The sequence below is a fragment of the Cinclus cinclus genome, chromosome 10, assembly GCF_963662255.1.
Source record: "Cinclus cinclus chromosome 10, bCinCin1.1, whole genome shotgun sequence".
NCBI lineage: Eukaryota > Metazoa > Chordata > Aves > Passeriformes > Cinclidae > Cinclus > Cinclus cinclus.
The window spans coordinates 6,850,974-6,867,495 of NC_085055.1; the positions used below are offsets into that span (position 1 = coordinate 6,850,974).

The window sequence follows — 16,522 nt, forward strand, 5'->3', positions numbered from 1 at the left end:
ACACTTTTAGCTGTGACATTTTTCAAAGGAAGGATTCCCAGAACTACTGTTCGACCACATTTATTTCAAGGTGGATTTCATTTTCCTTTCCAACTTTATGCAAGTGGTAAGCTGAGCTCAAAATGAAAGAAGCTTAGCCACTGACTTCAAAGAAACCAGGTCCATATTTCTCCATTTTCTGTTTTCCTTTGGCAACCAAGGCATTTGTTTTTTCCATAACTAGCAACAGATCTCCATCTCATCCAGAGCATCCTTGTATATATGGTTGTAAAATTAAAAAAAAAAAAACAACAAACCACTAAACAAAAAACACTTATAAAACATCAGCAGTGAGAAATTCCTAAAGGTTTTCAAGCCTTGCTCCTAACTCCACTGAAGTCAAGGTGCTTCACACTATTTTAGCTGGAGCAAGACCAAATCCTTACAGAACCAAATACATGGTCCTCAAAAAGCAAAACCATAAGAGTGCTATAATCCAAATGGAGGAGTAGAAGACAAACTTAGCAATGTACCTTGCCTGGCCCCAGCCAACATAATATCTTTGCCTTAGGTATTTCATTTACCCCTGACCCAGGCAAGATTCCCATTGGTTACAGTGAGAGCATCACTTAAGTAATGTAGCAAAAGGACATCATGCATTAATAAGCTAAAATATGAATCCATGCTTATGGCAATAGCTTTCCCTTCTAATGCCCTATAATGGGCATCTAGGAAAGGAAATAAGCAGCTTTACAGAAAAAAATCTGCGTTTTGTTGACCATCCTAAGCAACTCCACAGAAGTTTTCAGGGTTCCTTTCAATGGGCATGAAGAAAGCAAAGAGTCAAAAACAGACCAATGTTAGGCAAGATTATAACAGATTTACTCATTAGTGCAGAATGCAAAACAACAGCTAATGCTTAATACAAACAAAATAGTATCACTTTCATAGTCCTCAAAAATTAACGGATTCCACATGGTTTACTTCCTTGCCTTAAAAGAAATTAATGTTTAAATGAAGCATGAACTTTGTGTCTCTAAAAATAACATCCCAAGTTAGCAAAGGAATTATTTGAGGAAAAAGAAATTGGAAATGGGCATTTAATAACAAGTTGCAAGGAGATCCTCATTTTGTTTAGCATGACGAGATCCATGGGTTGGATTTGGCTGGGGGGTTTTGCTGTTTGGGTTTGGTTGGGTTTTTTGCATCAAGGGAAAGAAAACAATAGCTATGTGGGAGGAATAACATTTTCACAATACAATAAATAACTGCTCTGATCCAAAAGCAAAGTGCGATGTAGAATTTTTCCACTTAAAAACAACCTACAGCATAATGCCTTAAATACTGACAAATCAATTAGTGGTCAGCACAGTAAAATAAATATGAACATACTGATTTACATTTTGTTCCTAGCAGCAAAAGTCATTAACCTACTGGCCAATGTGACAGCTTCACAGAAGTCCTGTTTCTTGGGTTTGGTACTTGGTTTAATATGAGAAAAAGATTAATTGGGTCTGGAAAATGGCACTTCAGCTGTACAGTGTTTTCCCCAGCCCACCTATGTCAAAAGGGTTTGCCCAGAATGTAATTTCACTATTCTTTGAACAGTGATTTGGAGAACGCTTTTCACAAAAAGAAATAAAATTAGGATCTACTCAGTATCTAATGCTGATGAGTATGAGTTTGGATTGTCCTGAACCCTAAGGATAATGGGGAGGTTGGGTGTTTTCTCTTTGCAGTCAGCAACTTCCTATGCTGAAAGGTGAGTGGGAAGATCACAAGCCATTAAGCAATGCAGAAGAGGGAGAGGAAAGCTTTGGTTGCTTGCAGGAAGAGGCACAACACTGCACTGGGGCAAAGTGAGTCTCAGCTGCTTGTCCCAGCAATACAACTTTCCTTCCATGGAGGAAATCTGTCCTACCTTGTCACTTGAGTTCCACTGCCTGCTGTACACTTGCTCTACAAGCCACCACTCTGAAATCACTGGGATGACTACATTCACTTGTACTCCCCTGAAGAGAAAAAAGCAGATTCAGGCTTCTCTGCTCAGGGCAAACTGAAGCCACCACTCCAAACCAGACTCAGCCCCAAGCAGAGAAGAGCCTGCAAAAACAGCCCCCTGCACATTCCTCACACACCCTCCCAAAAGCACCAACACACAGCTGTGCTGTGGCACATCTGCACAGCTGGAGCAAACCAAGTTTTGACACCTCCAGCTGTCACTGGAAATGCCAAATGAGGAGCAGAAGGCTGGGCTGGGAGTAGGAGCAGTAACCAAAGCTAAGTGGTGAACAGCTGATTTCTGGGACATGTGAAAGCAAGCAAAAATGCCTCCTCATCCCTAGGAATAAGCCAGACAGCACCTCCAGCTCCTCCAGCTCATATTTCACATAGGGTTGTTTTTCTGCTACTAATTGCAGCCTGTGGGGAATGCCACATTTTAATTTACAGCCAGAGGGATGTTTAACCATAATGCAGGGGTCACTGTGCTGAAGCACATTGTGGTAAGGCTCATCTAACTTCCTCTGTCCCTCTGGACAGTGGTGTCAGACTGGCAAACTAAAGGACAGGACACAAAGAGAAAACCAGAGTCCTTCTGTCAATACAAATAATGAGGAGGGAAGGCTGATGAGAGATTTTGGAAAGGCAAACGTTCTTCAAGGCTACACAGAGGGTGAGGCAGGGGCAGAAAAGCACAGAAGAAACAGACTTACAAAGCTCTCATAATTATTCAGTGAGTGCTCTACAACCTGGGCACCTGTTCTACCTTCTCATGCACTCCGGGACACAAACCCCATTTAACTAAGTTTTGCACAAAGGAGGGGAAGAAATCTCATTCATGAGGACACCTATTCCTCTGCCTCTATCTGCAGGGCAAGGAATGATCTAGTGGGGTGCTCCCAACTACTTTGCAAGCACTCACCTTGTCTGGACTTAGGAAGGCTGCATTCAGATTGCATGGTTCCCTGATGCTCACTCAGGGAGCTGAAGAAAACAATACTCAATTTCTGAGGAGCAGCCAAGTGCAACAAACCTTTTGAAGGTGGACTAGGAAGATGAATAAAGACTATCTGGAAATTTTTTGTTATTCATTCTTCACTTTTTAAGGCAAGCAGAAATTCCTTCTGGAATGCAAGAGGCAGGATCAGAATGGCAATAAAAGGAGGGAGGGGACTTCTCTTCAACGCTATGCACTAGGTACAACATATCCCTGGTAAAATCCTACTTAAACTAATGGAGCTGCCTGAAGAGGGGTGAGAGATGAGCCATGGTGCTTCCTGAACCCTCTCTCTGCACCTGCCACTGAAGTCAGCGAAGCTGAACCAGTGCACAGCTCCAGCAGCACAGTGGGGGATCAGGTCCAACAAAAGCCACCTGTGTGCTGCACTTGCCCCTGGAGACCATGTTTTAATGACACTGAACTGGACTCCAACACAGCTCCTCACATCTACCCAAACAAGCAGAAGAATAACTGACAGCCCTACTTCTGCTCTTTATCCCCTTCCTACTTTTGCTAAAGAATATCAAAACAAACACACACACACCTTCTGAGTTTGTCTACAATTAAAAAGTTGCTGAACAAGTTTCTTGAATACCTTCATGAGGCCAAAAAGCTGTTACTCAATCATCACCCTGACATTTAAATCCTAAATAACTTTGAATTTTTGATGGTCCCTAGAACAGTCAAGTTCACATCAAGGAATGGAATTAAAACCCATCCTGAGATGGAAAAAGAAAGAGAGGGGGAAAAGTCAACCAATATTGGCAGCTCTAGTTCAAAGCTAGAAGTTTCATCTTTGCTCTATAAACACCCATTAGGCTTTGCCCAGGGAATGGCATGGAAGTGAGACACACCAATACCAGCTACCCAGAGTCCAGGAAGCCCTGCTCTGCCAGAGCAAGGACTGCAAGACAGAGAACAACTCTTGCTCTCTTCCACATCAACATGCAAAGAAATTACAGCTGACAGCTCCTTCCATCTATTCTCAACCTGACTCAGTCTAAGGCAGAATCAGAGCACAGCACATCTCACCTGAGCAGGTTTGCTTTCCAGTTCATTTCATTAAGCCATGGAGATCACCAGAGACACTCTTTAGGGAGATGAGCTACACCCACGGTATATTAAGGTGTACAGGCAATAATATCAAGAGTAGAAGAATATTTCAGAATGGGGCTAATCAGCTGAAATCCATGTCAGAGGTTCAGAATGGAATCTGCATCGCAGAGGAAGCAGTAAGTGGCAAGACCCTCCAAGGAGAAGAGGTATGCACAGCCTTTCTACAAGGATGTGGAAAGAACCTACTCTGGACTGTAATGGGGGCCAGAAGCAGCAAAGTGTGGACAAGTACACAACCTAATTCACACATTCACAGGCCCTGCTCCTGCCCCTCTTTTACAGGCTGCCCAGAGATTCAATCTGCTGTAGGGAGGCATTCTGGAGCGCTGCTCTGTGGTGTGCCAAGAGGGGAGCGGGCTTTGCACATGGTCCATCCATGTGGAAGAACCACAGAAGTTCCCAGCACTTCTTGGGCTTTGCATATTCATGCAGAAGGCTGGGGAGAAAACACAGTTCCTCCCCACCACTCAATACAATGAAGAGCCTTAGATAATTAGCAAACAAACACCAAAAACACTTCATGTCCTGCACAGCGTCATCCTGCCGACTATGATAGAAAAAAAATCTAACCATACCAGTAAGTTTGCAGGTGTTACATGTACAGCTCGAGAGCATACTCCTACCCAATGGAGCACAAAGCAGGGCATGTGGCAAACAGCAGGCGAGAGACAAGCTGCTCTAGTTGCAAACTACTACCGAGGGTGGCGCGTCATTGGACATAGCCCAGGTTCTCCATCTCGTTCCTGTACCGCTGCTCGGACACTTTGCTCTTGTGCTGTTTGCTCTCCAGGTGCTGCCTGAACTCCACCTCCTCGCTGGCACCCGCGTTGCACATGGAGCAGTAGAACTGGCCACTGGGAGTCACACACATGGCCAGGTCACGGGGGATCCTCTGGCGCGAGCGGGGATTGAAGTAGGGGCCTGGGGAGCCAACAGAAAAGCCTGGTTTACCTGTAAGGAATCAAAGCTTGAGGCAGCCCAGTGACAATGCTTAAGTCCAATGAATGATTGAAAAGCAGATAAAGATTTGCTGCTTTAACGAATTAGAGTCAAGCTTTATTTTCCCCACAATTGCTCTGCTGATTTCTAGAATTCCGGAGGTGCAGCCCACAGGGCAGCACTTGAACTTTATAAAGTAGTAGAGTGGGTTTAATATCACAGTCTTATTAAAAATCAGGAGTCTAATCATTTAGGTAATGAATTAATTCTTTTTTTCCTTAACCATCTAATTCCAGAACTGGAACAGTTTTTGATTAGAATAAGCTGCCTCAGTTTAAAACTCACAAAATGATATTTAATAGAACTTACAAAGATTCATCTTTTCCACATAACAGTCATTAGAATGACATGATTAAACCCAGCTTCACCAGGAATCAGGGTTTCAGCTAATGTGTGCTTGTAAAACAACTTAAAATGAAAAAGAGAAATAGATGCCTGGCTGGAGATTATAGTACACTCCTTAAATCATAGTAAAGAGGCAAAGTTAGTATCTAACACCTGAGGAAGGACTCTATGCTAGGAACAGATGGTCTTAGAGGGAGGCTAACATGCTCTCTCATTCTGGTCATGGGAGTGCAAGTACAGGTTGATGTGCCACAGCAGGAGTCAAAGCACCTGGCCACCTGCCAAGAAAATAAAGCAGGAAAACTGTCACCACTCAGAGCAGGCTTAGAGACAGGCAGATGGTAAATTAAGTTACAAACTGAGAAAAAGAACTAACAAGCAGGCTGACAAAACAAAGGAACTTTAGCAGCTGGGAAAAAAAAAACATGCAGATATAAAGGATCAGCAGAGCTTGGACCAGCTCCTTTCACAACCTGACTCTCCTAAAACAGACCTCAGAAAGAAAAGAAAAACAAGTCTGTTTATTATTAATTACTATTCCACCTAGAGAACAAATGCAAGCTCCAAGTTACCTGTGTTGTTCTGAACTGTATATGTATTTCTCCTGTTTTGCATCATCTTATATTCATTTCCTTCTTTCCTTGCCCTTCGTTTGCCTAGTTCTGAGGCATCCCTGCAGATTAAACAAATACAAACAGCTGCAATTCAGGGTTTTCTCACAAATGGACCGCCAGAGACACTGCCACATGCTTTCAGCCTGAGCATGAGGTTGAACAATACCTACGAGAATGAGTTATTCTGTGCCTCTGCAAGACGCAGCCGCTTGGCGTGATTTTTCCCTTGGTAGTGAGCCTGTGCCACAGCCGGAGAACTAAATGAGGCATCACAAAGCTTGCAGTAATCATTCTCTGTAGCCAAGATCACTCTGCCACCTGGTTTACTGGATCCCATCTAGTAGCAAAGGGAGAGACAGCATGTGAAACACAGGAAGGTTAAATCACTGAAATATTTCAATCACAGGGACTGAGACCACTGCCATCTTCATCAGATGGAAGGAGAGAAGCAGGAATTAAAGCCCATGGATTAGGACAAGTTCTCCCCAAAGTGTTCTTACAACAAATTAATTGTTGCTGCCTCAGCCTCCAGGACAGCCTGCAAATTCCTGGTCTAAGGTGGAGAGAAAAGCAACCTGAACAAATAGCTCTGCAATAGCCAGAGAGGCTTGTTTATGTCACAGGATTTAACTCCTCCTAACTGCTGGGAGCTGATCAACAGTGACTTTCACACTGAGAAAGAGGTAGAGGTGCTTCTCTGTCCTATTTACAGTCCACCTGATCTCTCCACAGCACCCTGACCACAGCAAGAGGAAAAAAAAAAATCCAAAAAATACAGTAGCAAAGCTGCCAAACCTCTGATCCTTAACCTTCAGGCAGGAGGACACCTGGATCCAAACTTCAAAGGAAGGACCCAGTCTCACATAAGTAGCTCCTGCTATATGAAGGACACCTTGTCTGTGGAGTCAAACCACATACAGTGATCCAGGCAGGAACCAAGCCTCCTCAGCATGTAACATCCAGGGAAAAGTGTTTTGTAAACAGGGCAGCAGCAGTGATTCATGCAGCCGTGTCACTGCAGCACTTGACAAGCCAACATTCCTTCACATTTCCTTTGATACTGCTCAAACCTACAGACATACAATTCTGACTCCTGGCTTACAGTGTGAACCCTCACGTGGTCCCAGAGTTGTATTTTTATTGCCACGGGCCGTTTCCTCCATTAAAAAACACACCACCAGATACCCTGGCAGGTACAGCAGCCACATCCCTGCAGCCCGGGCCAGACCCCACCCCATCCCTGCTCACATCCCTGAGCTGCAAAGCAAATTTACACGGGGCCAAGTCTCCCTCTGGTGGCTCCCTCTGGTCAGGAACAATCTGCCACTCTGCAAATGGTCTCTGCTTCCCTACACACAACACTAGCTTACACTGTGGGGACTGACAGGCACAGCTTCAATCCCTGGGGCCCAGCTGTGCTTCCCTGCACAGCCACAGGCAAAAGCCAGGTTAGCTGTCACATCTCATGACAAACCCAAGGGATGAATTCTAGAAGGAGATCGCAAAAAACATCTCTTTTGCCTCTAATATGCCCAAAACAGAATTAATCTGGATCACTGAGGGAACAATCCATTCATTCTGCACACAGGAATGAGCACTTCCAAAGGTGCAACAAAAGAAGAATTAGCTAACAGCCCTGGGCAATGGGTGTAGGAGCACTAAAGCACTTTTTCCATGTAGGCTTCCCTCACACAACAGAGGGATGGATGATTGTGCAGAGCAGATGCCACACCCTCACATCCAAATCCAATTCCAGCAATGCTGTTTTATACCTGCCCTTAAACAGCTACAATCAGCAGCACATCGGGCTTACTTAGGAATCAAAGTATTTGCCAGGCAGAAACAGAACATTTGAAGTCCAACATTGTGCTGCAAAGGCAGATCAATATCTGCGTCTTCAAAGGCAAGCAAACAGCTCACAACAGGCCATTTCCACCATCCTGTGCCATCACAAGGAAAATTCTTTCCCAACTCTTGTGGTAATCCTCAAAGCCTGAGATCTGGTTCTCTTTACTGGGGGTTAGGTGACAAGCAAGCATGATCTCAGTCCCCTTCCCATGCCTTACCTGAGTTGGAAGAGAGACAACCTGAGGTGGGGCAGGCTCAACAGAATTACTCATCCTGGCAGGTGCTGGACAGCTGTTGGCAGCATAGTAATTCCGGAGTTTCTTACTGTGGTTTTTACCCTGCAAAGATAACCCAGAATAATCACTGTCCTAGTAATAGCATCTTACTCTGAAAGACAAAGGATCCAGAGACTGAAATGAGAAAGTGCCCATGAAGGTGGCAGCTCAGGTAGAGGAGCTGTCACTCAGAAAATAACAGCTCTGAATTTAAGAGATGCAGACACTCCTCCCTTTCTCCAAAATACTCAACACGTAGAATGACTGGGACTCATCTTCAGCTCATTTTCTCAATAAGTTTACAATTAGTTTCTCAGTCTGTTTCCATTTCACTTAAAAGCAGTATTTTGTGTTTTAAGACTATCAACTGCTTTGCAGTTTTTGATAAGCCTGAACACACACACAGATTTCATGAGACTGCAAGCTTGAGTTAAAACGTAAGACTGAACACAAAAATCCACTTCATATTTTATTTTCTCTTGGAAAACACAGACCATGGTTGTTTCTGGTGTTTTGAAAACCTGATAGAACAACATGAGATTATGTATATGCATTGTGGATGCAGAGTAAGGCAAATGCAAGTTATGTACAAGTTCACTTCTGTCCACTCATGGCAGAAATTCTGCAGAAATGAGATGTTAAAAGTGTAACCAATCCAACCTACCCCTTCAATAGCAAAATACTACTTTTTCGGGGCCAATAGCAAATCTCAAATCTGGGTCTGATGTCCTGAGGTTATGGATAACCATTGTTTTGCATTCACTGGTGGAGAAAGTCACTATCTCCAATACTCATGCAAACACAGCCCTAGGCAGAGAAGGTGTAGTAAAATGGGGTAATGCAAGACTGACATGTTCAATCTCTCAGCAAGAAGCATATGCAACGAGTCCTTTTCCTATTTCAGATAAGTCAGCAAGATCAGCTCAAATAAAATAAATTTGATCTGAACCAATCCAGCTGATGAGAGTGTTTACATAAAAGGCCCCACCAGATCAATGCTATGCTTAGCTTCAGAAAGGAGACCCTGACAAACACATGGCAGCAGCCCCCTTCCTAATGGCACAGCTGGATCTAACAGAAAACACCTGTCCAGGCTTCACAAAATCATGTCTGGAATCAGAAGGTCAATTTTACTAAACTAGGGTAGATGTGAAATACAGGTTGCATAAAACAAAGGAAAAACCGTAAGTGTCTGCTTTTTGACCCATGCCATCTTATCACCACTTCTCTGTCCCCAAGGACAGAGGTTTTGCAAAAAGTTCTACTAACAACACCTTAAATGAAAGCACTGCAGCATGTCTGGACAACCAGCAAAATCCAAGTAGAGTGAAGATATTGCTACAGAGCAGTTTCAGTCCATGAAGTGGTGCAGAGGTAGCTCCAGATGAGCAACATGAATGCTGCTGCTGGTGTGCAGCACTCAAAACCCCCTCTAGAAGCTGAGTGAGTCCTCCTGCATTAGCCCACACTTCCCTCTGTGCTACCACAGCAACACTGCTGGCAGTGCTCATGCTGGCATGAGAATGTCTCCACAAGCTGCAGATGCAGCAGCCCCAAAAGCTGAGCCTCCTGCTCCTCTCCTTACCTGGTAATGAGCCTGGGCTTGCTGGGATGAATTCAGAGTGACATTGCAAAGCTTACAGCACAGGGGCTTACATAGTTCCTCCAGCATAGGGTCCTGCTCCACCACCTTGGCAAGTTCCTCTTCTTGTGTGTGATGAAAGGAAGGCCCCAGTCCGAGAGACTTTGGTGGGGACAGTGGTGAGCTGGCTCTTGGCCTTGTAGCCACTGACATAGGAAGGGATGAAGGCTTCTCAGGATGAGGAAGAAGTCCTGCTTGCTGTAGAAGAATCATTGGCCAGGAAGACTATGGGCATACTACTGCTGAAGGAGGAGGAGTCTTCTTCAGATCTAGACAAGAAAGACACAAATGCTGAAATAAGCAACAAGAACAGGAACATGAAGGATGCAGGGGCAATTCCTGTAACTCCATTGCCTCTACTTCATGCCTTTTCAAACTGCCAAGCAGGATACAGTCAGTTTGCAACACTTTACCACCCACGGGAACAGCAACATCCCAGACAACCAGGGCCAGATTACAAGATATTTGTGTAAGAAGTGGGTCCTCTGGCACCCTCCTGGCCAGTGAAGATTCGTAACACCCATAGCACCTGACAACTCCAAGACCTCAACAAATATTACAGTGGACTACTGCCATGAACATTTACAAATACTTCAAAGCAGCTTTATTGTATATAGGTTGATACAAAATAAATAAACAAATCAATCCTCAAATACTCACGAAGACTTTCCTGAGGAAAAGCTTCTCCCCAGTAAGTCAACAAAAGAGTGGGAATGAGCTGGAGCACACCTTGTTGTACAGTCAGTTCCCAAGCGCTCTCTCCCATGGTCTTCTTGAACGACCTTGAGCTATTTTTCACATTTCCATTACTAACTACAACCAGTGCAACATTTAAAGCTACATCTTCTTCTGCAACATGGAGAGCTTATCTCATATTAACCTTTATTCAATTATTTCTCAGTTAATTCAAGTTATTAGAACTAGCTCTACATTTCCAACAAGAGGTTCTGAGAGATTTATTTAATTAAAGTTTATAAACCACATCTACAGTCCAGATGAACATCCCTAGAATAATACAGAGAAGTCGCATTATGAATTAAGGCACAGCTACTTTTGTTAATGTCTTATTAGCTTCTTATCATAACAAATCCTGTTCAGTGCCACACTGGGATCAAGAAAAGCATTATCTTGGCCTTTGCAGTTCATTCCCAGCTAGGGCTGCATTGGTACCAACCATGTTTATACTCTGGGCTTTGCTCATTTGTTTAAGCAAATAACGAGACACATCTGTATTTTAAAACAGCACTTGTGGGAAATTAGGGAAAAGTAAAAGAAATGCCACCAAGGAATTTTGTTCCCGAGTTGCTCTTGAAAATAGGGACTTCAAAGGCATTTAGGAACCTGAAGAAGCAGATAACATTTATCTAGGATAACTTCTGGGATTTTTTAAACCTGTCAAAATTAGCTTAAAATAAATACACTCAAGTGATAGAAAATCCCAGTTGATGCCTTCAGTTTTAAGTACTGTATTATCTTTGGATCTCTCTTCCCAGAGAGATCTATGTTCTATTAGGAAAAATAAAACATAAATTAATGAATAGAACTAAAGCATTCAAGTGACAAAAAAAAACATTTCTGAAATGTTTATCTCAAACCCAAACTTACTCTAATACAAGACTTGAGGCAGTTCACTTATTGCTAATAACTACAGCTAAGGAAAAAAATTTAAATTATTTTAAAAAAAAGGGGGGCAGTATGCACTGGTTTGGGGACAATGTTTTAAGGCAGTAACAGAGCCACCATGAGTTTTCATGTTTATATTATTCCTCCACCACCAAGGCTCTGTAAAATTTCAGAGCAGGAATTCACCACAAAGAAGGAAGAGGACACACAGGAATGGTGCTGCAAATCATCCATCAGCAGTGTAAATTCTGTAGTGTTACCTAACCCCTCTCCTATTTTCAGCACATTACCCCGGTTAAACAGAAGAGAAGGCAACTTTATCATCTTTATTTTCCTCAACTAGTACTCTGTAGACAGTCTAATTAATTTCTGTGGGACTACAGATGGAACAAGTTCATATTCATGTTGGTAAAATACATCATAACGCAAGCCTATCAAGGCAGTTTAAATCAACTATGCAAGCAGGTAAGCATGCCAGCTAATTCCACAGTTTTGTTACACGAGTATAAAGGGCCTCTTACCTTAAAATGAGAGTAAATTATAGCCAAATACTTCACAGAGCAACATAAAGAGATGTACAGTAAATGGCAACTGAGATTTATCTGCTCAATTTTGCATGAGCGTTTGTTGCATCACATTTTCTTGCAACTGTCACAAATGGGATTTGTCATATGCAAGAGGACACAACACTTACAGGATCTATATCTACAGGGGGGAAGGTATAAGTAATAGTCTTAGAAAATCTTTAACCGTAAGGTCATTTACTGTCTGCTAAAGTAAGCAGTTGTCTGAAGATAAAATTAATGCTGCACGAGCAATTTCAATAGTAAGACTTCTTGATTCAGCTTATGCAATATATATAATTCTGGTTTTCCTCTGACAGTGATCTTTAATCACTGAAATTGCTCAAGTTATGCTCATTTCTCTCTTATTGGTATTATTTATAAGCAAAAAAAATCACTTTACAGGTCCCTTTAATCCTCCACTGCTGGTTGTTACAGCTACTCTGCCCAGGAGGGGAAAAAGAACATTTTTAACGCCTCCTTTCCCTTCACACGGGCAGCTATAAAATCTTTACCTTACAACACAGCAAAGGAACAAGGCACCTCCATCACCAGGGACCCCAGGCAGCACAGCCCAGGGCAGGGTAAGGACCTGCAGCTCTCCAGGGTGAGCTGAGGAGCTGTTCTGCCACAAGACAGCACCTCTCAGAGCTCAGCATACCAGGATACACTTCCATCCCATTCCAGCTGTCCTTGAGTGGATGAAAGGGGGCAGAGCCCTTCTCCCTCCTTTCATTTGGGGCATCGCAAAGGCAGCACTGAAGGAGGAGACCCAGCCTCCAGCCCCGAGTACCACAGCCTGGAAATGCCCACCTAAAGGGGAGCAACCTCCCCAGCTGGCCACAGCACAGTGCTGGGAAACGTGCTGGTCCGTCCTCAGGTCTAAGGCTGGGGAAGGCATGGCTTGACTTTCCTTGGTGAAAAGAATAAACCACAGTGAGAAATCCATGTGTTCCCCCCAGAATTGTTTTGTAAATGCAGCTGATGAATATAACAGAGCTGTAAAAATGGTGAACAATCTGTGAGTTTCACTGCTTTATTTTCAAGACGGGAAGCGTTTCTTCTCAAGTTCACTCGTCTATCAACACATGGACATCCCTTAATGTAACCGTGCCAGGAAGTTTCCTTTGGCCACAGACCGGGCCTACACCCTTCACCCTGAAAGGCAGGTTGTTTTGTAACGCTGCGGGGATTGAAGGCAACACCAAACACACACACATCATGCACAGCTCGACCTTAAGGTGCTCTGACCCTCCCCTGACGAGGATACACATTTAGCAACTCAGAATCACCCCTTACGTCAGCGGGGGTATCAGAAACCAGGGTGTAAATCCCGACTCCTCGCAGGCATTCCCGCAAAGCCGCTTGCCTCGCAGTCTTGGGAACGGAGAGCAATTGAAAGAAACAAGCCCCGCTACCTTACTGCATGGGAGTCACCGCAGCCTCACGGCACCGCCGCACCATTCCGGGAAGGCACAGAGCACAGCCGAGAGGCAGGGACAGGCATCCGCATCTCCCGAGAGGCTCGGCACCGCCCCGGCCCCGCCAGACCCCCGCGCACACCCCGCACCTACCGCGGAGCGGAGCGGAGCAGGGCCGGGCCCGGGCTCGGGCTCGCTCTCAGCTGCGGGAAGTGACGGCGGCCGGGGGCGGGCCGGGCCGGGGCGGGGCGGGGCCGCCGCTCCGAGCCCCGCACCAACGCGCTCCCGGGCATCGCCGGGCAAAACACGCTCCTGGAGCTGCTTCGAGTAGTGCTCAGTCCTGACCTGTGGTTCTGCAAAAGGGCAGTCTTTAGTCTTTTTTTCTTTCTTTTTTTTTTTTTTTAATATAATTATCTTATTTTTTTTCCGCACAGCCGACATTACAATCAACCTGATTTGCATATATAAACATCTTATTCATGCTGCTCGTAGCCAAAATGAGTAATGATTTCCCCTCGAGCCACCAAGGCCTCACCCGCTTGGTTGGGCCACCCTGTTTCAAAGCATATGGAGTTTCTGTTGATTTTTCTTCCCTTTTGTTAGAACACGAAAGTGTTGAAAAGTCACTGCAGGCTGAAACCATCACCCAGATTTTACAGTAGTCATCAGCCAACCCACTTGGCAATCCGCTGGTTAGACACACTGATTGTTACTAATTTTTGTTAGATTTTTTTTTTTTAAATCCATTTATCAGATTCATGGGTTGGAAGGCCCCTTACACCTCATCTCGTTCCAACTCCCCTGCCATGTGCAGGAACACCTTCCACTAGCCCAGGCTGCTCCATGCCCGTTCAACCTGGCCTTGAACAATTCCAGGGATGGGGCAGCCACAGCTTCTCTGGGCAACTTGTGCCAGGGCCTCCCCACCCTCATAGTCAAGAATTTCTCCCTAACATCTGATCTAGATCTGTCATCTGTCAGTTTAAAGCCATTCCCCCTTGTCCTCTCACTACATGCCCTTGTCACAGGTCCCTCTCTTGCAGGTTCCCTTTGGGAGCGATGCTGCAGGTTGGGACAGGGAGCCGTGGCGATGTGGAGCAGAAGCAGCAAAGGGGCAGCTCAGCAGCAGGAATGCTCTCGGAGCCTGCTCTGCCCTGTTTGCTGGGTGTGTTCTGCCATGCCCCGCACGGCTGTGCTCCCACCTCCTGCGGCACCAGCTGCATCTCAGCCGGGCCACGGCTGTGAATATGGTCCCATGCTAGGCCCTGCAGCTGGAGAACCAGTCCAAGGAGGAGAATTCACCGAACGCCCTCACATGTTCACACCTGGCTCCAAAACTTGCTTATGCCATCTCTCTTGTTGAAAGGCTAAATATCCCTTGACAATAGACTGTTTTGCCAAAAAAACGCCTTAAGAATTAATAACCCAGCTTATCCCTGTCGTCCTCCCTGTCACCACCTCAGTGCCACCCTCACTTGTTGCATCTTGTTGGCTCTCACCCAGCTCGGCGCTCTCATTTCACACCCTGAAAACCCACACCACTTGGGAGCGTGTATTTACAATGCTCTTCGACTTCTAATTTGTACGGGCATTCGCTCGGCGGGCCACTCTTTCAACAAATCACCGGACTCCGGTACGCAGACTTGATGCCAGTGGCAGCTGGCTGTAAAGAAACCTGGGATCCAAGCGGGAAAAGGGCCAAGACTGGGTCACGATGTGCAGGGCACGGGGGTGTCAGCGACAGCTTAGGGCAACAAGCGGGGCAGGACGAGCCCTGGATACCGCAGCACACCCCGCTTCCCCGGCCCGCTGCCCGCCACGGCCGGCTCGCCCGCCTCCCCCCGCCGCGGTTCCCGTTCCGGCGGGCGGTGCCTTCTCCATCCGGGGTCAGCCCCGCTCCCTTCCTGTTATTCCCGTGCGGGAGGCGGTGGCTGTCGGGGAGCGGCTGCCGGCGCCGCTGCCGCCCGCGCCCGGGGCACAGGCACCGGCCGAGGCGAGCGGGGCGGCCGCAGCGGCGGGAGGCGGCGGGCGCGGCCCGGGGCGGCCGCGGCGGGCGGGTGAGTGAGGCGGGCGCGGCGGGGATCGTGAGGGGCCGCTCCCGGGGTCGTGAGGGGCCGCTCCCGGAGCGCCGCTCGCCCGGGGTGAGGGCTCCGGCGGCAGCGCGGGGCTGAGGAGCCGTGGGGCTGCGCTCGGCCGGGAGAGCTGCCCCGCCGCATCCCGCGCTCGGGGTGCTCACAGGGACGTGACCCGCGAGAGGAAGAATAGCGGCTTGTTGTTTTCCAGTGTGGGTGCCTCCACCCCTGGAGTGGAGCTGTTTCTGTGGATGTGCTCCGGCGGTGCTGGGGATGGGGCTGGGTGATGCCGCTGGGAGCAGAGCCTCTCCCGATGGCTGTTTGTGTGTGTGTGTGTGTTTGTGTGTGTGTGTGTGTTTGTGTGTCTGTGTTTGTGTCTGTGTTTGTGTGGATCCTGGTACTCAAGCTCCTGCTTCCAGATGCGCTCGCTGGCAGTAGCAGTTTCTCGTCCCTGCTACCTGCAAAACCTTTCCAATTTTATGCTGCCCAGAGATCGGTTTGTACTCATGTTAAATATGAAATTGCTGATTCTTGCCGGTATTTTTGTGTTTTCTGGTAGACTCTGTGTTGGCAAAACTTTGGCCAAACTAACACTGTCTGTTTTTCTTTGGGGGATTTGTGGCTGTTTTCACTATTCCTTAATATATTAAGGTATCAGGCCAATTACTTCTATAGCTTCTGTTATGGATATGTCTCTAATGTTTATATTTTTTGTCTGTATTTCTTTTCTTTTTGACTAAGCAGTGCCTGTTCAGAACAAACAGGAGGCAAGCATATATACTTTAAAAGTAGACAGTAGGGAATATAATGCTTTTTTAATTTAATTCTGCAGCAGACTTAAAAAGGAGTGGTAACTTGAGTTCTGAGTCTAGATATTTTATAACTTAATATAAAAAAATCTGTTCTGTTCTGTTAGTTATTTGTACCTTCACATCCCTGCTTTGAGCTATATACCAGGCATTCAAATTTATCACACTGGATAAAGTTAGAAACTTTCCCATCATGATCTGACTAATTCTTTAGT

General features: G+C 45.8%; 2 protein-coding genes across 11 annotated transcripts in view; one reads left to right on the forward strand and one right to left on the reverse strand.

Annotated features, from left to right (window-relative positions):
• The window catches only part of ZMAT3 (zinc finger matrin-type 3), a 37,365-nt gene that overhangs the window by 10,658 nt on the left and 10,185 nt on the right, over window positions 1-16,522 (reverse strand). For 5 of the 10 annotated variants that reach the window (XM_062499442.1, XM_062499441.1, XM_062499439.1 and 2 more), the window contains exons 3-7: window positions 9,763-10,088; window positions 8,121-8,240; window positions 6,225-6,391; window positions 6,013-6,113; window positions 758-5,017 (exon numbers count right to left, since the gene is read on the reverse strand). In XM_062499442.1, coding sequence (XP_062355426.1) covers window positions 4,806-5,017; window positions 6,013-6,113; window positions 6,225-6,391; window positions 8,121-8,240; window positions 9,763-10,032 — 870 coding nt within the window. In that variant the 5' untranslated portion in view covers window positions 10,033-10,088 and the 3' untranslated portion in view covers window positions 758-4,805. Of the gene's footprint in view, window positions 1-757; window positions 5,018-6,012; window positions 6,114-6,224; window positions 6,392-8,120; window positions 8,241-9,762; window positions 10,089-13,423; window positions 14,385-16,522 lie in introns of those variants that run through there. The other 5 variants (XM_062499437.1, XM_062499445.1, XM_062499444.1 and 2 more) reach the window with 5 other exon arrangements.
• PIK3CA (phosphatidylinositol-4,5-bisphosphate 3-kinase catalytic subunit alpha) overlaps window positions 15,459-16,522 on the forward strand; it is a 43,997-nt gene continuing 42,933 nt past the window's right edge. The window contains exon 1 of the mRNA XM_062499433.1: window positions 15,459-15,483. The gene's annotated coding sequence lies outside the window, so the exon portion shown is untranslated. The remainder of the gene's footprint in view (window positions 15,484-16,522) is intronic.